Consider the following 21,576-nt stretch of genomic DNA (forward strand, 5'->3'; position numbering starts at 1 on the left):
ATAACAAACACATCTTCGTACGGTAGCTTTGATCGTGAATAAAAGCTACCGTGGTTAGGGGCGATCTTCTTTCGGCAATAACTATATGAACAACGCCAAAAAAACTTAGCTTTTCCACTTCGCCGATTTTCCATCATACTTGTAGCGCATTTCACCGATATGACATTTTGCACAAATGCCGGAAAAGTCGCCTAAAAGTCCCATTTTATATAAATATTTTGTAAACTCAGCACTTGTTGTAAAGTTCATAATCCTCAACATACTAGGATTGACTGAATTGAAAAAAGATTCACAAGTATCTACACACTGGTTAGTTGCCATCGCGCCGCGTTGGTAAAGAATGAGCATTTCCGACCCTCGATGGGTGCTCCCGTTTCCGTATTTGAATTTTTAGAAAAAATGAGTTATGATTGGGTGAAAAAGTTAATCCTAGTTAATCCCCAGGTCAAGTGGGGTCCCATTGGGTCGTTTCAAATTGCCGCGGCCGATTAATAATTCAGAATTCCGCCGCTATGGCGCTGTTGATTCGATCAGAACGTCATCTATAGGGAATTCTAGGAACTATGGGAGCGAGAAACTGCGTGGCAAGGTACAGAGCTCGTTCGACTTATAAATTTCACGTCGAATTAGATGGTTTTCAAAATCTTTGTATATCGGTATAGTAAGTACTTACCCTGGATATTTATAACATTCTGAACAGTTAATATTCTATACAAGTTTCCGATAAAGTTGAAAATAAGGCGGCCGCTATCATACATGCAGGTGGCCGCCATCCTACACACATCCCGAATACGAGTTTTGGAGCCTTTATATATCAGCGGTCAGTTCCTCCCGTGTAGATTAAAAATGGACATCCGATAACTTAAACTTTTCCCGCTAACCTAACCTACAAGTTGTGTCTTTACCTACTTACCTAACGGGGGTGGGGGGGCTAATGCCCCTGTGCAACCCCCCTTACACTACCGTAATCATACATACAGGTGGCCGCTATCCTACATACACCCCCGAGTTTTTAAATCCTGTTGCCTATGCTTCAGGCTACTGCATCCAGGGGTGTATGTATAATAGAGGCCACCTGTACGTATGATAATGGCCGACCAAGAATACAGCAGTGTAAGGGGGTGTTGCAGGGCGGTATTAAACCCCCCCCCCCCCCCTGTTAGGTAAGTAGGTAAGGACACGGCTTGTATGTTAGGTTTGGTGGGGGGGAGGGGGGGTTAGTTTAGTTTAGTTGGTGTCCTTACTCTATGATTGCTAAAGGAACTGGCCGCTGATGTGCAAAGGCTCCTACGAGATTTTAAATCCTGCTGCCAATGCCTAGGCCAACTACAGTACATCCATAGTTCTGCATCAGCTGAAATTAAATCATTAGTTTATGGCTTATTCAAAAACACCCCAGCGGTAAAATTGTAAAATAGTACAATAATTATTATGGTTAAAACGAGAGTAGAATTTTGGGAATGAGTGTAGTACACCTTTTTATGGTATTGTGAATGTTTTTTTATGACAATAACTGATGGAAACTGACGGAAACCCAAAGCTTCTAAGGCTAAGGTGGGTCAACTACCATAAATAAAAATCTATTGGTTTCCACTAGTTACCATCATAAAAACTTTAAATTTACTGTATACCAGTCTCATTTTTTTTTAATGTATTTAATATTACCTTGTTGAAACTTTTTATGTATTTTATACAACCTTGTTGAAACTTGGTAGTAATTGATACTAGAGTTGGGTGGCTACCATAACTGAAAAACTGACGGCAGATAAGATACTAAAAACATTTCCAAACATCAGAGCCATTGCAAAACAGCATGACTCCTGTTCGTAGAGAAAACTGGATTTTTCCATCCCTGTTTTCTCGGGAGCTGTTCGTAGCTATCATACTAGAAGCGTCCCATTACTTAAATAACCTTCTAGGAGAAGGACACTCCAAAATCAAACCATTGTTCTTTATTCTTGGGTAGTGCCATAGCCTCTGTACCATGGTCTTCCACTGTCTTTGATTAGAGTTCTCTTGCCTGAGGGTACACTCGGGCACACTATTCTATCTTATTTCTCTTCCTCTTGTTTTGTTAAAGTTTTCATAATTTATATAGGAGATATTTATTTTAATGTTGTTACTGTTCTTGAAATATTTTGTTTTTCCTTGTTTCCTTTCCTCACTGGGCTATTTTCCCTGTTGGAGCCCCTAGGCTTATAGCATCCTGCTCTTCCAACTAAGGTTGTAGCTTAGGAATTAATAATAATAATAATAATGATAATAATAGTATAATGAAAAAAACACAATCTGACTTGGATCACTATGGGTGTACAGTACTCCCATTCATTCACAAAGCTGCAATTCCAAGCGTGTTAGATCTCAGGGTACGTTCGTCGTTTACGGCAAATGTTTTAATCAAAGAAATCACAAGACTTTCACAAAATGTTTTTTATGAATATTTTGCCACGGTCTCTTAAATTTTACAGTATTTGTATTTAGATTAACTAAAACTTATGCTTCATAAGTAGGTAATTTATAATCTTTTCTGTCTGTAATTCATAAAGGTACTGTATTGTATTCAAATGCATTGGCTGTTAGACCCTGTAATGAAATTGGTGAAGATCCTTTGTGTACTTTTAACCCTTTTACCCCCAGGCTATTTGGAAATTTCCAACCCTTAACCCCAATGGGGTTATTTTTTTCGAGCACATTTTGCAGTATATTTTTTTCAAATTGCTCTAACAGCCTTAATTTTTGACATAGAGAGGTCAGGTTGGTCTCATTCTCTTGGAAAATGCCTGAAGTTTCTCAAAAAATTATCAAAAATATGCAAAAAAAATTTAAATAGCATTTTTATGCAAGGACGTACCGGTACGTCCATGGGGTTAAAGGGATGAGTTTTGTGAAACGTACCAGTACGTCCTTTGGGGGGTAAAAGGGTTAACTGAGAAGGCCATTTTATTTTGCTTATTTGCAATATTGAAGGGTACAACTTACAATGATTTTCATATTCAGAGCTTTAAAGTATTGTATTGTTTGGTGTCCTAAAAAATTCTGTAGTTTTGTCACGGTTTAGCCCAATTATTACGGATCTGATTGATTTATTTTATATACTTTTATAATTTATTTCCGGGAAGGAAGTTTGAAGTTTGAATTGCTTTATGAAATATATCCACTGGAATATGTGAGACGGAAACTGGTTGTAGGAAAAGATATACTGTATATGTCTATGAAATTTAAAAGTGCGGCTATGAAAAGCAATTAGAAGTGTTTTCAAAACTATAAGTACACTGTAACATGTACGAGTAGGTTAAGAAAGAATTCCTAAGCTTTTGCTTGGAGATCAATAGCATTTTTAATTGTAAGCACTACCGTGCTCTTTATAGAAATCATGAGAATATGTTTATAATGGTGTCATTATATCATATGTTAGAGTGCATCATTTGTGCCTTCTCAAGAAAACTTTTGCATCTTTCTTGATAGATCAGAATGTTTGTTTGTGGAATGTAGAGGTGTGTGTGTCAAGTTTTGGGTGGTGAGAAGTGCAGTTGATGTTAACATTTTTGGCTCCCTGCCACTTCCATTGATTTTGGAAGTACAATACCTACCTTGACCCTTTGGTTTGCCCCTTCTGATTTTTGTTTTCTTCCTTTTTCAGGAGGTGGCAGGAGAGCTGTATTCTTGGTTGTGATGTGTGGAAAATTTTCGTGAAGTCTTGACAATCTTCTTTTTGTGACTGCAATACTGTATATGTAAAATATATCCAAATTTGAATCTTTGTGTTTGATGAACAATGGATCGTTGGTACTGGTGCGATCCTAACTTGACGTCAGGCGAAAGGACAGAAACCTCGGCCAATGGAATACGGTTGTATGATGGTGACAAGAAAACAGGATATGACGATGGCCATTTAGTGTTGACCAATTATCGACTGCTTTGGAGACACGAAAGCCAGTCGTCTTCTCTAGGCCTCCAGCTCAGTTTAGTGGTTCTCATAGAAGAGGAGGCAGGTGGATATTTTACCTCAAGTCCAAAGTTGACTCTTCATCTGTCACAACCTTCACATACTCAATCTGCCGGACCTGTAGCTTCTAGTCCTCATTCTTTCATCAAATTATCCTTTAGACAGGGAGGATGCAGCACTTTCCATCAAGTATTACAGAGGGTTATGGGTGAGAAGCAGTGGGAAAGGACGGCTCCAGCGATACCTCAGGCATCCAGAGGAACTCAGAAAACACACACTGGTATTTTAGGCATTGAACGGGCAATCCAGGCTAAACAACAAGCAACAAATCAGAACATCAGTCGTGCCTTTGAGGATCTGAAAAATTTGATGGGACTTGCTAAAGAGATGGTTATGCTTTCAAGGAACATCTCAAACAAAATCAAAGAACATTCTGGCGATGTATCGTCAGACGACACTGTTCAGTTCAGATCGTATCTCTTAAGCCTTGGCATTGATGATCCCGTCACTCGGGAAACCTTTGGGTCGGCCAATGATTACCATCTTAATTTAGCCAAGGAACTCTCCCAGGCTTTAGAGGAGGCAGTCAAAGAAGCTGGTGGGGTCATGTTACTCTCGGAAGTTTACTGTCGCATCAACAGAGCCCGTGGTTTGGAGTTGCTGTCTCCAGAGGATGTTCTTCATGCTTGCCAAGTCATGAGGAAGTTGAATTTACCCATTGTCCTTCACACATTTGAGTCGGGCGTCCAGGTCGTCCAGTCGGCTGGACTCGACCAAAAGAAAGTTGTGGAAGCAACTGTCGAGGTTCTAAGCCAGCATGAAAGCGATGGAGTATCAGCGGGCGATTTGGCACGAGTGTGTGGAATGCCTCTGCTTCTTGCTCAAGAGAGACTCTTGCAAGCAGAACGGTGCGCAGAAGCCGTTAGAGATGAATCAAATGAAGGCCTGAGGTTTTATCCAAACCTGTTCTTTTCGCGGGCAGAAGTGTAGTTAGTTCTTTGAATGAGGATAATGGTGGTGTTGCAGACTAGGGTGCTATTTCCGGTCACAGTGAAACACCCTTATTTTTCTAAGTTTTTAATCCAAGGAAGGTGACTATAAGTTAAGGCTAGTCTGTCTAATTTGATTTGAATCGATATTACCCTGTAAGGTTCTATTTTAGTCGTCTCCTCATGACATGTTATCTCTTGTGTAATATGGTGGCACTTGTACCTTTGCTCGGAAAGTAACAACTAATGCTAGATACATTGTACAACTTGCAGCGCTAATGTAAAATTAATGATAAATTCTGTGAATGTATTGTTAACCCTTTTACCCCCAGGCTATTTGGAAATTTCCAACCCTTAACCCCCAGGGGGTTATTTTTTCCCCAGCACATTTTGCAGTATGTTTTTTTTAAATTGCTCTAACAGCCTTAATTTTTGTCACAGAGAGGTCAGGTTGGTCTCATTCTCTTGGAAAATGCCTGAATTTTCTCAAAAAATTATCAAAAATTAAAAAAAAAAAAAAAAATTTATAGCATTTATTTGCAAGGACGTACCGGTACGTCCATGGGGGTAAAGGGATGAGTTTTGTGAAACGTACTAGTACGTCCTTTTGGGGGTAAAAGGGTTAATGGGAAATTTTTTTAATGTATTAAATGCAAGTTGCAGTGATACTAGAAAATATTACAAGGAAGATTGTGCAGTTGTGGGAAGAAATAGATGCTTAAAATCTAATTAACCAACTGGCTGAAATAAGATGTATTGATATATTGCTAAAATTGCTTTGATGAAATTTTCCAGTTCATACTAATGAAATAAGTTGGGTGGTGTAGTAAGGAAAGCATACTGTATACAAGAATGGTAAATAAGAATTGTATAATTTTCCCATGATAAAATTTTTATGAGATTAGTAAATTGTATTGAATAAGTAACCGCAGGTGAGAAATACTTAGAACAGAAGTATGTTATGGTGATACAGTATTTGCAAGCCTCTGTTATAGCAATATTTTACACCAGCTTGAAGATCTGACATCCAAATTAGAATTTGGAATGAATTATAAGTTGGGTGGTGTAGTAAGGAAAGCATTACAGTAGTTTAAAGATATGTTTTGTTCAGTCAACTCTGTTTATTTAACAATCAAGAAAATTAGACTAAAAGAAGCATTTTCCTAAAGTACAGTCCAGTATTAATTCTTTATATTGATTTTGTAGAGTTTTCACTTACATCTCTTTGATAGAATCTTATTTTTATGCCAAAGTTTTCTAACTTGTTCAACTTACTAAGGCCCATTATTGATGAGAAAATCTAGCTTGTCTTATTTATAAATACTTTATATTCAGTAGTATTAAAATTTTAAGGTGAAAATTCACTGCCAAATGTTAAACTTGTATAGGACTTTCTTTGTTAATTTATCGTACTTTAAGATTCTCATGTAGAGAGAAAAGAAAATTTCTAATTACAGTTAGAACTTTTTTTTTTCTCAATGGATGATAAGCAGTTACTTTTTGAGATCTATCGCTGTAGATGCCAGTTGAAAAATTCAATGGGAACATACTCGTCGTGTGCCTTTTTGGAAACGAGTAGACTGTACTAGAAAATTAAGTCTCTGTTGTTCACCAGCTTTAATATTGCAATGTGCATACCAGTTGAATGTACTGATAAGCTTTATACATTCTGTATACATCTAAACATTAACTCCTTCACCTTGTGTTTATGTTTTCTTAGGCTTTGATGCATTTCATGTGACTTTTTTTTATGTTAATGAAAACATTTTAGACATTTGTGATGATTCTTGAGGTGTCACAGCCGAGATGATTTTTGTTACTTTGTGTAAATGATTTTGTTTGGCTTCGTGCGTTGCAAATGTCCACATGCAATAGTGATGCCAGTCGCCTAGGAAGTTTGTATTTCGTAGCACGCAGTTCTAAACTGTTTGCCTTGCAATGCATTTGTAAGTTAAGATATGTACATAGAAATATCTTTAGCCTGGTGAGATAACCATAGTATAATTATATTAAATTTTACATATGATAATAAATGATTGAAATTATTTTTTGATTGTCTTATATGCTTTCCTCTTGCAAGTATTGAAGTTATATTATCGTAATTGTAAGGTATATGAAATAACATAGGATGAGTTTGATGGTTAAAATGATGATTCGTTGATAGAAATTGAAATAATGGGGAGTCGGGTGAGGAAACGTGTACAGAATAATTTCAAGATCCAACTATTATTTCATAAAAGAGTCCTGTAGACTTCCAGTAAAAGAATATAAGTGGTTCTTTATATGAAAATCATTACTTTATTCATTTTCTATATCCTTCAAGCAATGCTTTTATGATAAAATTATTGGAAAAACTAAGAATTTTACTAGTATTCTGACTCATTGTTTCTCCTATTCGCTGTCAAGATACGCCAACATTTGTTAACCCTTTTACCCCCAGGCTATTTGGAACTTTCCAACCTTTAACCCCCAGGGGTTATTTTTTTTTCAAGCACGTTTTGCAGTATATATATTTTTAAATTTCTCTAACAGCTTTAATTTTGGTCATAGAGAGGTCATGTTGATCTCATTCTCTTGGAAAATGCCTGAAGTTTCTCAAAAAATTATCAAAAATATTAAAAAAAAAATTGTAAATAGTTTTTTTGCAAGGACGTACCGGTACGTCCATGGTGGTAAAGGGATGTGTTTTGTGAAATGTACCAGTATGTCCTTTGGGGGGTAAAAGGGTTAATGTCCCAGTTTATTTCTTGTTATAGATAGCAGTTAGGATAAAGAAAGAAATGTTCATGTCATGATCAGTACCTTGTGGGGGGTGTGGTGGGTTAGTGTTTTCAGTTTACGTCATGTAGTGTACTGTTGATATTACAGTACATTAAGGTGTTTGCAGCATCACTTTGATCCCTAGCTGCACTTGCTTCTCAGTCTTCTGCAAAGCCACGACCACCCAAAACAATATACCCAGCTACTGGCATTCTGTCGTTTCCTCCACCCTTCTTCTGATAGGAGGCTGGTGGCTAACGACAGAACCCAATACTCGGACACGAGTGGGCGCCGACGACGACGATTTACTTCTGTATCTTTATATCCAACCTCTTAAATTTTACTTTGTTATATCTTCTATTATGCTGTCTAACTTCTTGGATGCTCTTTGTTGCGGAATTGACTCGCAGATCCCAGTGCTGAGCTACATACTGTATTTCAAATTCATAAATCCAGTTATATAAACATACTCCCCTGTGGTCAGTTTTTCTATCTCAATAAGCTTCCACGTGCAGAACATTACAGTACAATACTGTACTTCATTGTTATCTTATTGCTTAGAGAGTGGGGTGAGGTTTAGTAAAATGACATAACTTAGATTATATTTTTATATTTAATATCTAAGAGAGAGTGATGAGTGTTGAACAGACGTAAAGATGGGTATTACTGTATTGTTTATTTGTGCATTCTCAAGTTTACTGTCTGTGACTGAAAGCATAACTAAATAGAACTTGGCTTATGATGCAGGATATCATTTTAGATTTCTATCCTTTTTGCTTTTTCTGCTGTTAACCCTTTTACCCCCAGGCTATATGGAAATTTCCAACCCTTAACCCCCAGGGAGTTATTTTTTTCACAGCACATTTTGCTGTATATTTTTTTTTAAATTGCTCTAACAGCCTTAATTTTTGTCATAGAGAGGTCAGGTTGGTCTCATTCTCTTGGAAAATGCCTGAAATTATCAAAATTATGAAAAAAAATATTTTTATAGCATTTTTTTGCAAGGACGTATCGGTACATCCATGGGGGTAAAGGGATGGCTTTTGTGAAACGTACCAGTACGTCCTTTGGGGGTAAAAGGGTTAACAACTGTACTTTAGAACATGACATCCCAAGGTCATCTATATATCCTCTTAATGACACAGATTGTGATCCGACATGGCATCCGCTTCAAGTACGAGCGCCAAGAATCTATTTGTAGACTCGAAAACTCGTCTGGCAGAGAGGGTCCAAATGAATGTTAACAACATGGGATCCATCTGCCGACAGGTTAATCGCGGATCACAATCGTGTGATATGCTGACTCACTCGGCCAGGAATATGGCCCTACAGGTTAGCGTTGCATACTCAGTTTCTTTCGTCCTGTAGATTGAAGATTGTTCTTAGGTTATGATAGTGTTGATTACATTAATTATAGAATAGCTTGCTTTTGTAGGATAAAGAATTATAAAAGAAACAAGGGAATAGATTTGTCAATTTATCCAATATGCTTTATATTCTTTATAATGTTCTTATCATTTCTGGTTCAGCCAATACTGTCTACGGGCCAACCAAGGGAAAGGCCCGTGCCAACAACAAGTGTTGGCTTTAATACCCCGAGAAGAAGAAGCCAATACTGTATTGTAATTGAAATTTTGGGAGTTAGCCAAATCTTGGTTTTGTTAGATACACTACCTATATAAGTTGTTAGAACAGAACTACTTTACAGTTAATACAGTTGCCTCTATGGTTTTCTGAGTCCTTTGAATGCACTTCCATACATGATAATCACTAAGTCCAATTAAATGTCTTAATTACTAACAATAATTCTAATATATTTAGTATTAGCTAATCTCTACTTTTTCATATCATTAAATTTGAGGAAAATATTTATAAATTTCATAGATTTGAAAAAGTAGCAAGTTAAAAAAAACTGTCATAGTAATAATAGATAAGTAAATGGCTTTTAAAAAATATTCTGGTTCTCCTGTGTAACCCTTTTTTTCCGTTATATTGAATTGTTATATGAAGTGTAATGCTCCATGTCCATAACATTCCACTTCCCCATCCCCCCAGCACTTCACTTTGGATGAATTTATTGAATATTAGCTTCTTTATTATTAGTATTTAGCTAGATGTATGATGAGGTTTCTGACCACAATTATGCATGTCACACTACATGCATTATGAAGGTTCTTTGTAGAATCGTATTAGCCTTAGCTGCATTATCTTTTGCTTTTTACTTTTCATCCGTTGTCTTTGATCTCTTCTCTACCTTCAGCTTATCCAGCTCCTTAAGCATGGTCTTGTTCAAGGCTTAACTATTCATTTCCGAACCATCACCAGGAGACTAAAATATGACTCGGTTGTCTGGTTGGACATTCTTTGGGGATAGTGCCTTCTTTACTTAACCCTTTTACCCCTAGGTTATTTGGAACTTTCCAACCCTTAACCCCCAGGCGTTTTTTGTTTTTTTTCAAGCACATTTTGCAATATATATTTTTTAAATTGCTCTAACAGCCTTAATTTTTTTCATAGAGAGGTCAAGTTGGTCTCATTCTTTTGTAAAATGCCTGAAGATTCTCATAAAGTTATCAAAAATATCCAAAAAAAAAAATGTAAATAGCAGTTTTTTGCAAGGACGTACCAGTACGTCCATGGGGGTAAAGGGATGAGTTTTGTGAAACGTACCAGTACGTCCATTGGGGGTAAAAGGGTTAATGATTTTCATAGCATTTCTTCAGCCCCTAGTGCAGTTGCTTTATATCCTTCTACATTTCCTTCCTTCCCACATCCTTCATTCTTGCTGCCCAGCCTCTTCTAACTTTTTACTTCATAGTACAACTGCTGGATTGTCCCTCAGTTGGTCTTGGGCGCTAAAGGGCCTCACAGGACATAGCACTGAAATTTGAAGCCCAAATTCATAAATCCAATCCAAAGGAAAACCGTTAATTGGTTGTATTATGTACAAATGCATGGCAACCAATAAGATGGGATTTGATGTTGTTTATAAAGGTTGGTAGTGGTGCTTTCAATGTACCAGAACAGTATAATTACTAGTTATTTTTAATAAGCATAAAGTAAATTTGAACCCCTGATATGTAAGACTGTTGTGAACACTGCACCCCATTTTGCCTCTGAAGATAAACAGTGTTGGTTCTTTGGCTGTGCCAACCTTGTTGATGATGGTGTACACATTCGTTGCCTTTTATATCTTACGGTATATCAAGTATAATAGACTGGGCATAGGGATTACAGTTTAGCAATGTTAATGAATGGGTGAGTAACATTTCACAAGTCACCTGATTGTAGGTAACCATTATATAAGATACTGTTTGTTGTATCTTATTAGTTGGATTCTGAATTCTGGCAGCTTTTAATCAATATTTCACCATATAGAAACTGAGTGTGATCGGAGGGTTGCATTTTTTCTCTTGCTTTATTTATAATTTTATTTTGACCCACTGTCACTCAATCTAAGGTATGTTTCAAGTCACAATAATGGTTAAAAGGATTAACTTGTAAACAACATATTCAATTCAATTGATGGTCACTTTATCAAGTACTGACCAGGCCAGCTGTTGCCAAACTTTATCAACAGAGACTATTATTGTTGGAACCTTTGTTTTCTATATTTAATGCATGACATTTTTTTTTTCTTTTTACTAGTTCTGAGAGGGATATGATCTTGAATATAGCGCTCATATTTACTTCCTAGTATTATATCTGTCACGTCTGTTACTTTTATCGACATGATTAACTCTTACATGACAAGTAAGAGAGAAATGAGTCATTTGAATCTTGATTAGATAAATAAAGAACTCGAGGATTATTGAGAAAATTCAAGGAAGGGAGAAAGTATTAGTTGAAAAGTAAATCGCATGTTTTGGAGATCAACTCCTTCCTAGTCTGTATAAATGATGAGATCCAATGTTGAGGATGCTCAAGTAACCAAATTAAGTTTACAATTTTTTCAATCAGACATGTGAAATGACTTACAATACTGAGAATATAGTCCAAAGATTAGGGTTATTTAACTGTCCAATTTAAAATGACTTCCTGACAGAAGGGTTGTAATACTCTTTATCAAATGTAATGATTTACTTTATTTTTCATAGAAATTTATATTTTCAGGAACATGCTATGAGGAATTCAGAGGAAAATTTGCAGAAACTTAATCTTCTATTGACGCATCTGGGCTACCAACAAGAATCTATCCAGCGATCTGCATACGCCCTTGAGAACGTTAAAGAACAGGCAAGTTAAACATATTTTGTTCCGTAACCGAAATACAAACCACGCTATTTACAAAGGGTTATTACTTTTAGCGTAGCTGAAATGGCGAGCCATTAGAATTTAACGAGGGTGTATTACCCCCGCGCTAGTTAGCGGGGGGGTAGGGGAGTGGTAGCTAGCTACCCCTCCTCCCCCTCACACACAGGTGAATACTCACTTTCACTTTTGGCTCGGACTGTGACAGACGTCTCTGTCTTGGTCCTCGCTTGGCAGCCATTGTCTGTTTTGTCTTTACTTAATCGCTTACTTTTCTTTTACTCAATATAGATGTAAACATGTTTTCATGTTTGTATATATATTTGAGTATAGAAATAAGTAAGTTTCCTTTTCAGATGTGTGTGTGTAGTGTACGATATCTACGTGGAGGCCTCGGCAGTTAGGCCACCACGGCCTAATTTTATGGGTTGCGATCGAGTTTGACTTCGGTCTTTCTCTCTCTCTCTCTCTCTTGAGGTCGTTCACCCTTTTACTATGTTTTACTACGCCCTTGTAGCTTCCTTCCCGTGTGGGTGGGGTTGCTACGCCGTACATTTTGTCTCAATTAGTTTATGAATCTAATTGTAGTTGTTAATTTTTCAGCTTGTAGAACGATTCCTTTCGGGGTTTTCGTTTTTTTCTTTAGTGTTCATTCATTTTTAAATTACATAATTACATAGTTACATAATTATAATTGTTATAATTCTGTTTTGGTTACAGCTCTCCTTCCGCGAGTGTAAGTGGTTGTGAGGGCACGTGCCTGTTGTGTAATTCTTGTTCCTTTTCCTCGGGATTCCTCTTCGGAGCCTTCCCGGGGGAATGAATGTGTACTAATATTATTTGTTTTATTTTTTTACAGTTACCGATCTAGTTCGTTTCTGTAATATAGCAACGGTGTGAGCTGTCTGGTTGAGTCCTGGGGATTCGGCTGTTGCTGCCTCCCCCCTTGTATTGTCGTCAGGGGCGTGTCTCCTACTGGTAGTACTCCCGTGTCGACGGACAGCTCTCCAGTTCATTTTAGAACAGTCAGGAGGCTTGCCTCCTTGGGCGGATAACTTTCCTTCCGAGGGAAGTTTTTTCCTGTCCAGGCTTGAGCTTTTCCTCTTTTGGGGGGTTCTTCTCTTGCCTTTTTTTCGTGCGACTATGCTCTTGGTGCTGAGCGGTCGCACCTGCAGTTTCGCTCAAGGGGCTGGGCAACTGCAGGAGCTCCTCTTCGGAGGATTGCCCCTTTTAGGTCACTGGCTGACCAGTCTCTTCCACGAAGTGTTTCTCTTTCGTTCGCGAGAGAGTACACTCATAGAGACTCCTCTTCGGAGGTTTCTTCTGTTGCTGTTGGCCTCCCTCGCCGTAAGGCCCTCCGTCCGCCTCGTCGTAAGGGCCTCTCATCTCCCTATAAGGGTGCTTGAGGCGCCTTTTTGAATCTCCGTTTGCAGCCTACAACTTCTTTTTCTCGATCTTCCGTCTTGGTGCAGATGGACAGCAGTCTAATCTCGTCTTCCGACGGGCAACGGTCTTCCCGACGGACAACGGTCTTCCCGACGGACAGCGGTCTTCCGACGGACATCAGTCTCCCGGCGGACAACGATCCCTTCGGGGCAAAGGGTTGCCCCCACGGGGGTTCTTCCCTTGCGTGTCAGGGTTTCCCTGCGCGCCCTTCTGTTCGTCAGCGCTCTCCTGTTCGTCAGCGCTTTCAAGATGATCTTCCCTGCGGTTCCTGTTACGAGCCCTGTGCGCCCACGTTCGCCCTCGCGATCTAGAACTTCGGTTCAGGTCGGGGTCAAGGACTCTTCTTTGCGCAGGCTTCCACGCGTAGCCTTCTGCTCGTCAGCGATCATCAGCTCGTCAGCGATCATCAGCTCGTCAGCGATCATCAGCTCGCCAGCGATCGTCAGCTCGTCAGCGATCATCAGCTCGCCAGCGATCTCCGGATCGCCCACGTGTGTTACAGCTGGCACGCCAACGTTCTCCAACACTTCTGAAGGAACATGGTTCGCCAGCTACTAGCTCAACTGCGGATGCTGATCGCCATCGCGCGACCCTCAACTGCAGATGCTGATCGCCATCGCGCGACCCTCAACTGCGGATGCTGATCGCCATCGCGCGACCCTCAACTGCGGATGCTGATCGCCATCGCGCGACCCTCAACTGCGGATGCTGATCGCCATCGCGCGACCCTCAACTGCGGATGCTGATCGCCATCGCGCGACCCTCAACTGCGGATGCTGATCGCCATCGCGCGACCCTCAACTGCGCGCCATCGCACAACCCTGAACGATTGCCCGCTTACGCATGCTGCTCCTCATCGCACAACCCTGAACGATCGCCCTCTTGCGGATGCTGATCACCATCGCACCCTTTCACGCGATCATTCACCTGCGCATGCTGCTCGCCATCGCACAACCCTGAACGATTGCCCGCTTACGCATGCTGCTCCTCATCGCACCACCCTGAACGATCGCCCTCTTGCGGATGCTGATCACCATCGCACCCTTTCACGCGATCATTCACCTGCGCATGCTGCTCGCCATCGCACAACCCTGCACGATTGCCCGCTTACGCATGCTGCTCCTCATCGCACAACCCTGAACGCTCGCCCTCTTGCGGATGCTGATCACCATCGCACCCTATCACGCGATCATTCACCTACACATGCTGCTCGCCATCGCACAACCCTGCACGATTGCCCGCTTACGCATGCTGCTCCTCATCGCACAACCCTGAACGCTCGCCCTCTTGCGGATGCTGATCACCATCGCACCCTATCACGCGATCATTCACCTACACATGCTGCTCGCCATCGCACAACCCTGCACGATTGCCCGCTTACGCATGCTGCTCCTCATCGCACAACCCTGAACGCTCGCCCTCTTGCGGATGCTGATCACCATCGCACCCTATCACGCGATCATTCACCTACACATGCTGCTCGCCATCGCTTACCGCCAGCGATCTTCTTCACCTACGCGGCAGCACGATCCCTCGCCGTCACGCCCATTTTCGCCTGCGCGCCCGCGCGATCGCTCGCCTGCGCGCCCGCGCGATCGCTCGCCTGCGCGCCCGCGCGATCGCTCGCCTGCGCGCCCGCGCGATCGCTCGCCTGCGCGCCCGCGCGATCGCTCGCCTGCGCGCCCGCGCGATCGCTCGCCTGCGCGCCCGCGCGATCGCTCGCCTGCGCGCCCGCGCGATCGCTCGCCTGCGCGCCCGCGCGATCGCTCGCCTGCGCGCCCGCGCGACCGCTCGCCTGCGCGCCCTCGCGACCGCTCGCCTGCGCGCCCGCGCGACCACTCGCCTGTGCGCCCGCGCGACCATTCGCCTTTGCGCGACCGTTCGCCCTCGCGCGACCATAGTTCGCGGCGAATTCCACAGCCGGTGGTAGCAGCAGGGACGCGTGCTCCTAGGCGGCACTCGGGATCACCTCCATCCAAGCACAGGTTGGTAGTGCAGGACGAAGACAGGTCAGTACAGCATTCTTCCCACCTTCTTTTCAGGCAGGAACCGTCGTGTCCTCTCCAAAGGATCGCCCGATCCCTTTCACCTTAGCGAGGATTTCGGACTCTGTGTCCTTGGAGCAGCAGACATGGTTTGATCCGCTGGCACGGGCGTTAATGAGGTTTATGAAACCAGCACTCACCGGCCAGGGTAACAAACCAGCGGCTGTCTCTCCTACGCTGAAGAGAAAGAGAGGAGTGGACTTCGTGGTGACTTCCCCCAGGGCGAAGTTGGTTCCCAAGAGGTCGGTCTCGAGGGTCCCCTCTCCTGCACGAGTACTCTCTCCTTCTCCCGCCCTGGAAGGATTTTTGGCGGGGGGGGCTTTCCGTTGAAGATTTCTCCATCGGACAAGGGGTGACTGCTTACCTCTTCCTCTGGGAGCTTACCAGGGTCTTTCCCTCCTCGGTTACGGCCCGAGGTTTGGTTCAAGGAAGCTACAGGAAGATCAAGGGTACTTTCCTCCTCTCGAGCTCAGGCACCTTGGCCTTTCGTCGTTAAGTATCTACTTGCGGACAAGCTCGATGTTGTACCATCTGGACGCACTGACTGAAGGCTTCCTTCGGGTGTCTCATCTGTGGAGGTCAACGACCTCAGACACCCTTCCATCCTTGAGAAGAGTTTTGTCTTTGCCCAAGGACAGAGACTTAAACATCTGCTGTGCGGAGTAAATCGACTTCCGGTTTCACTCCTCCAAGGCGCTTTCTTCCAGACTCTGCAGGGCTCCAGCTCCCTTTTCTTTCAACCACGTCGGCCTAAGTTATCGGCTACGACAACTGGGACAAGGTGTCCAATTGCAGTTTCCTCCTGTCAGGAACAGATGGCACGGGAGACTCCCCCGGGGGGGCATAGTCCTAAAAGGAGTTCACGAACTCTAGGATTGCAGGTTTTTTCGCTGGGAGGATGCTTAAGGTTACTCATCCGAATGACAGCTTCCCGATGCCCATTCCCGCACAATCTCTGTGAGTAGCCAAGGATATCGCGCCTGCCGTCTCTGTCAGCGAATTCAGTGTCTCTGAACCTCTATGCCATAGCATCAGCAGAGTTGCCCGGTTGGGCAGAATGATCCATACCTTAGGCGAAGGTCTTCCTTAGGATCATCGACGGCTTCACCCCTGGCCCCCTCAGTCGATCCTTTCTTGTAAGGAAGGATCTGAGAGGGGATGTCCATAGTCGACCTCTCAGCCCTGATCAAGTTTGTCGAACAAACTTCGGCCAGCGTAGACCAGCAGAATCGATCAGACTGGTAACGAGGCGACAGGACTCCTTTAACCCTGGATCGGAAGGACGGGTACTTTCAGTTTCCATTCCATCCATCTTCCAGGGTGCTCGTCGAATTCAGCCTAAACTGCAAGTATTCCTGCTTATGATGCAGTGTGGCTATCCCGCCGTGGCATAGCAGGTTTGTTTCCCCAGAGAACTCTCCCTGCCTTCCTCTTGGCCGCTCAGGTGCAGACTTCCGCCTCCTCTGCTGTTTGGAGGGCTGGTCAACTCCGGTAGGCTCGGGTTTCGACCTTCTTCAGCGCCGGGAAAAGCTTCCGAATGCTGACCATGAGTGTGGGCTCATGGTATTTTGCTTGGAGCCTTCTCTTCCTCTGCCTCAACATCTGGAGTATCTGGCCATGATATTGAGTCAACCGCCTTACCACGTTGGAAACCCCGCTTCTCGTCCGTCCAGCGAGGTTAAGCAACGTCGGTACTTGGATGGGTGACCACCTGGGGACGCCAGATTCTGTTACCACATCCTCCGAGCCTTCCTTTCGGTTCACCGTGGCAAGACTGAGGAGAGTCGCAGTACCTGTTCTCAGTCAAGCAGAGTTTTCAGCCCTACCTTGGAACGTTTCCTAGTTCTTCTTTCCTCATTGACCCGTTTATAGTCCGAACGGTCGCCTCAGGATAAGTTCCATGTGGGGCGATCCAAGTTCCGGTGGCTTCAGGCAATGTTTAACCGGACTCCCTGGCCCTATGGGACCAGCGGAACTATTAAACCTGCAATGGGTGTTGACCTATGGAGCCTCTTGATGGTAGTGGATATTCTCGTCCTTTCCCCACATTCTTGATGCGGTTCTCGGACTCGTCAAAGGAAAGGGGGGGGGGCATGTTCCGGTCCAGGCCTATGGTCAAGACCTGAAGGATACCTCTCCATCATTCAGGCAGGCTTAAGGGCCTTAGTCTGGCCCCTCTTCAGATCCTACCGCTCCTGCCAAGTCGCCCCGTTGCGTGTCGACTTCATGCTAACCAGCAGGGGACGCATTTTCACACCTTCACATCTTGCAGTAGAGATATCGGGATGATTGAGATTCTCTCAATTCCACCATCGGCTCTCTCATTCCAGGCAGGGGAATGTGTCTCTCAGACTATCCGAGCAGAGCCTCATAGAGAGAGTGTACCTAGGGGTCTTTGACCTTGGGTAACCAGCAAGTGCTGGTCTGGGGGACCTGATCGCGACAGCTTGGAACCTCAAGCTTCCGCTAGTTTTCCCCCCAGTCTCAGACCCCGAGACTCTGGCAAGATGCATTCCGGTGATGGTGGGACAACTTCGACGCCTGCGTCTTCCCTCCTTTTTGTCTGCGGACAATGGGTCTCAACAAAACCAGGTTGTCTGTCAACCTTTCAATGGGAGAGCTCCACTGGGACTATGTGCAAAACGGTTTCTGGACCCTCTGCTTCCCCTGACGGAACTCCCGGGAGAGCTTCTCCCACGGCGCAGACTACTCAAGCAACCACACTGCGACATCTCTCCCGAACCGGGGCGTCGCTTCGGCTTCATGCCTGGAGACACTACGCTTCCTCCTCTAGAAGAGACAACCCGCTACAGTCGCGGTACGGAGGTCGCGTCATCTGCGATAGTCATCCACAGGGGTCTCCCAGGCAAAGTGAAGAGTCTAAGGTGGTTGGTGCCGTGGGAGATATACCTCTTCCCGTGAGGCCTCTTCTCCAGCAATAACGGTCTTATTGCCTTTCGGCGGGAGGAAACTCCTTTCTGCTCTTGGCAATGAAGCCTGTCGCTCAGCCTTTCCCTGACCTTCAGGCTTAAAGGAATAACTTTTTCCTGCCCGCTGGATCTATCCTCGCTCATGCGAAGCTACGATCGTCCCTGCCCTAGTCGGAGGAAGACCTCCAACTTGGAGCATGGCTCGGACTTTTAGTCCTTTAAGAGATCTTCTCAAGACCCTTTTACGACAGGCCTCGGATTGTATTCCGCCCTGGGTCTTCTGCTCACTCTGGCCACGGCCAGTGTGTAAGCAATCTTCTTGGTCTCTTACTACTCCCCCCCTTTCTAAGGAAGAGGGGAAGGCAACATTCAGGCTCGCTCCTGAGTTGTTGGCTAGACTCAGAATCTGAGGGTCCCGACCCTTCGGTCCGATTCATTCAAGATTTTGAGTCTCCATTCTGTGTCTGATGTCCCAAGACCTTCTCTTTCTTGCCAGTACAGGAATCGAGAGGTTAGCGCTGGGAACAGCTGCAGTTTGGCCTCAGTTGCAGCCGATTTGGGAACACAAGGAGGACATGGGGGGAGAGTCACCAGTATACCTCTTCAGCCCGGACTCAAGGACATTCATCTCGACCTGTCTTCAGACCCTCCCCCGTCACGTCGCCCTACAGCACGATGTTAAATACATCGCAACGTCCCTCGCCTTCGAGTAATTCTACTCTGTGACGCAGGTGCTACAAGCTGGAGTCTGGAAGCGTCTGATGACCTTCGCAGCCCGCTTCCTGCAGGGCGTGACCCACAGGAGTCTCGATACGTTTTCTATCGCTCTGTGGTGGCTACACAACAGCTGGTCTAACCTCAGGCTCCTTTTTGGACAGGTAGCAGAAGGTTGAGGGCATTGTTATCAGGTTTTAGTTTGCATGTACGAAAGAAGTATGTCTGGCCCTTACTTCTTTCTTCATCATCCCCTCTACGGGGAAGCAGCATCCTGGTCTCTGCATAGCTGACCTCGAACCTCTGCAGGTAAACCATGCTTCCTTGTGTTCCGAGTATTGAGTCAATACTGTCGCGTCCCCCATACCCTGACGAGGTGGTATTGGGAACGTCTTAACCCAGAGTTCCTTCTGGAACTCCAGGTCAACTGCCTAAGACGGGTCACACTTCTTCCTTCACACACAAGCTTACGTAGGCCACATGGTTCCTTGCGGTGCAAGGAACTTGTGAGGTGCAGGGACTCCTTTTCTCGAGTGCGACTCACTCGGATTCTGAGTCCCCGGGTAAAGCCAAAGCCAGTATGGCTGGGGACTTTCCACCCTTCCTAAGGGATAAGTCACCCTTTGTAAATAGCGTGGTTTGTATTTCGGTTACGGAACAAATGACAAATTCGAAGATAATTTGTATTTTTCCTAACCATACAAACCTTAGCTATTTACACATATTTGCCCGCCAGCCCTGTCCCCCAAGACAAGTCCTACCTCTAAGTGAAAGTGAGTATTCACCTGTGTGTGAGGGGGAGGAGGGGTAGCTAGCTACCACTCCCCTACCCCCCCGCTAACTAGCGCGGGGGTAATACACCCTCGTTAAATTCTAATGGCTCGCCATTTCAGCTACGCTAAAAGTAATAACCCTTTGTAAATAGCTAAGGTTTGTATGGTTAGGAAAAATACAAATTATCTTCGAATTTGTCATATTTACTTCTTTTTTATTTCTTAATGTTAATCTTCTCTTAATGGGCATCACAAAGCATACTGCAGTACCGTACCATACTCTTTCAACTTGTTTTAAATAGAAATTTCTTTTTCACATGGAAAGTTATTAGATTTTCATTAAGCTAATAAAAGTGTTATGGATTTATTAACATCAAAATAATCTTCCTTTAGATGTAAATCCCATCATATAATATGTTATCTTTTCTTTACACCAGGTACGCGATATGCAGCGATAGACTGAGCTCTGAGCATTTATAGAACAAGGCTTTATTAGTCAACCGTGAATCCTATTCCAGTACCTGCAAGTTCAAAGTCGTAAACGTGCGACTGGAGTCACTTTGTGTTTTCAAACTACTGTTAATTTAGGGACATCATAGTCACTATGAAGGTTTCACTTGAATTCAGAGGTGGTGCTGAATTACTAGTCTCAAATAAAGCTCATCACGATGTGGACATCGAAGGATCGTGGAATATGTCCCGGTTACTTAATTGGATTCGCGACAACTTGCTTCAGGAAAGACCCGAGTTGTTTCTTCAGGGGGATTCCGTTCGACCAGGGATCTTGGTGTTGATTAATGATGCTGATTGGGAGCTTCTTGGAGAACTTGAGTATGTTCTTGAAGATAAAGACAATGTTTTATTCATTTCTACACTTCATGGAGGCTGAAATGTAACTTTCTTTTAAAGTGAATAGAAGAATGGAGTGTTATAACACTGTCTTAGATTAATAATGAAGCACCTTTCAATCATTCATAGTGTGTAAATTCTGAAATAAATGGACAGAGCTTAAAGTTTCAATATTAAAAAAAAAGACAGCACAGTAAAGTAATGTAATTTTCATTCACTTTTTTTTCAAATGGTAGTTTAACCTAAAACCATAGTTATAAAGAAAATGCTAAAATGGAAGATGAACCGAAATATATCTAAGGAAATGGAGGAAAAGTCAATATTTTTATTCAATATAAGAAATTTGGGCCATGTAGTCTGATGCTAGAGCCAAAGAAGCTATTCAGCACAGGATGCAAATGGAGAATATCCCACAAATATACCATCAAGCTGGAATTAAAAGCCTTTGGACAATAAGGTGAAGGGAAGCAGGAATGAAGATAAATTTAAAGATTATCAGTAAAAGTAGAGCAGCTATTGGTTATAAGGACACTGCAAAGACTTAAGTAATACAGTACCAAGAGTCCACCCCATTAGGTGAACTGACTGCACCTCCCCCAGGCAAGTCAATATTTATTCATATGTTATTCTATATCCTGAACAGAAATTAAACAGGATTTTCTGCTTTGTTCTCAGTCAATAGAATATTTAATGCAAAAGTCTGAGCTTCTATCCATCAAAACCTAATTGTTCCGGCATGGATACAAACCATCGTCCTTTGATAATAGTATGATTTCAGAGAACTTCGGTGTTATTTGGTAAACGTTATTGTAAGGTGTCGGTAAAGATACCCCCTGCCAGCGCACCAAGTAGCCACTTTGACTTCAGCTGCCG

The 21,576-nt window shown here is 43.2% G+C and overlaps 3 protein-coding genes across 3 annotated transcripts in view; all 3 read left to right on the forward strand.

Annotated features, from left to right (window-relative positions):
• Positions 1–6,981, forward strand: part of Vps36 (vacuolar protein sorting 36) — an 8,246-nt gene extending 1,265 nt beyond the window's left edge. Inside the window, exons 2-3 of the mRNA XM_068359920.1 lie at positions 3,641–5,990; positions 6,022–6,981. Coding sequence (XP_068216021.1) covers positions 3,776–4,936 — 1,161 coding nt within the window. The 5' untranslated portion in view covers positions 3,641–3,775 and the 3' untranslated portion in view covers positions 4,937–5,990; positions 6,022–6,981. The remainder of the gene's footprint in view (positions 1–3,640; positions 5,991–6,021) is intronic.
• Positions 6,982–8,853: 1,872 nt separating this feature from the next.
• Positions 8,854–20,312, forward strand: BORCS7 (BLOC-1 related complex subunit 7). Its single transcript, XM_068359477.1, has 3 exons — positions 8,854–9,027; positions 11,809–11,931; positions 20,292–20,312. The coding sequence occupies exons 1-3, from the start codon at positions 8,854–8,856 to the stop codon at positions 20,310–20,312; spliced, it is 318 nt and encodes a 105-aa protein (XP_068215578.1).
• A 146-nt stretch (positions 20,313–20,458) lies between these two features.
• Positions 20,459–20,743, forward strand: Urm1 (Ubiquitin-related modifier 1). Its single transcript, XM_068359478.1, has one exon. It carries the CDS (start codon positions 20,459–20,461, stop codon positions 20,741–20,743), a length of 285 nt encoding a protein of 94 aa, XP_068215579.1.
• Positions 20,744–21,576: the final 833 nt, after the last annotated feature.

This window comes from Palaemon carinicauda, chromosome 36 (genome assembly GCF_036898095.1).
Source record: "Palaemon carinicauda isolate YSFRI2023 chromosome 36, ASM3689809v2, whole genome shotgun sequence".
NCBI classification, from domain to species: domain Eukaryota; kingdom Metazoa; phylum Arthropoda; class Malacostraca; order Decapoda; family Palaemonidae; genus Palaemon; species Palaemon carinicauda.

What these genes read in the sequence shown, in the direction of transcription:
- BORCS7 (XM_068359477.1), top strand. Translation starts at nt 8,854, where the DNA reads ATGGCATCCGCTTCAAGTACGAGCGCCAAGAATCTATTTGTAGACTCG. An exon ending in CCAGGAATATGGCCCTACAG is followed by an intron (nt 9,028 to 11,808) that starts GTTAGCGTTGCA and finishes TTATATTTTCAG; the next exon opens with GAACATGCTATGAGGAATTC. An exon ending in TTGAGAACGTTAAAGAACAG is followed by an intron (nt 11,932 to 20,291) that starts GCAAGTTAAACA and finishes TCTTTACACCAG; the next exon opens with GTACGCGATATGCAGCGATA.
- Urm1 (XM_068359478.1), top strand. Translation starts at nt 20,459, where the DNA reads ATGAAGGTTTCACTTGAATTCAGAGGTGGTGCTGAATTACTAGTCTCA.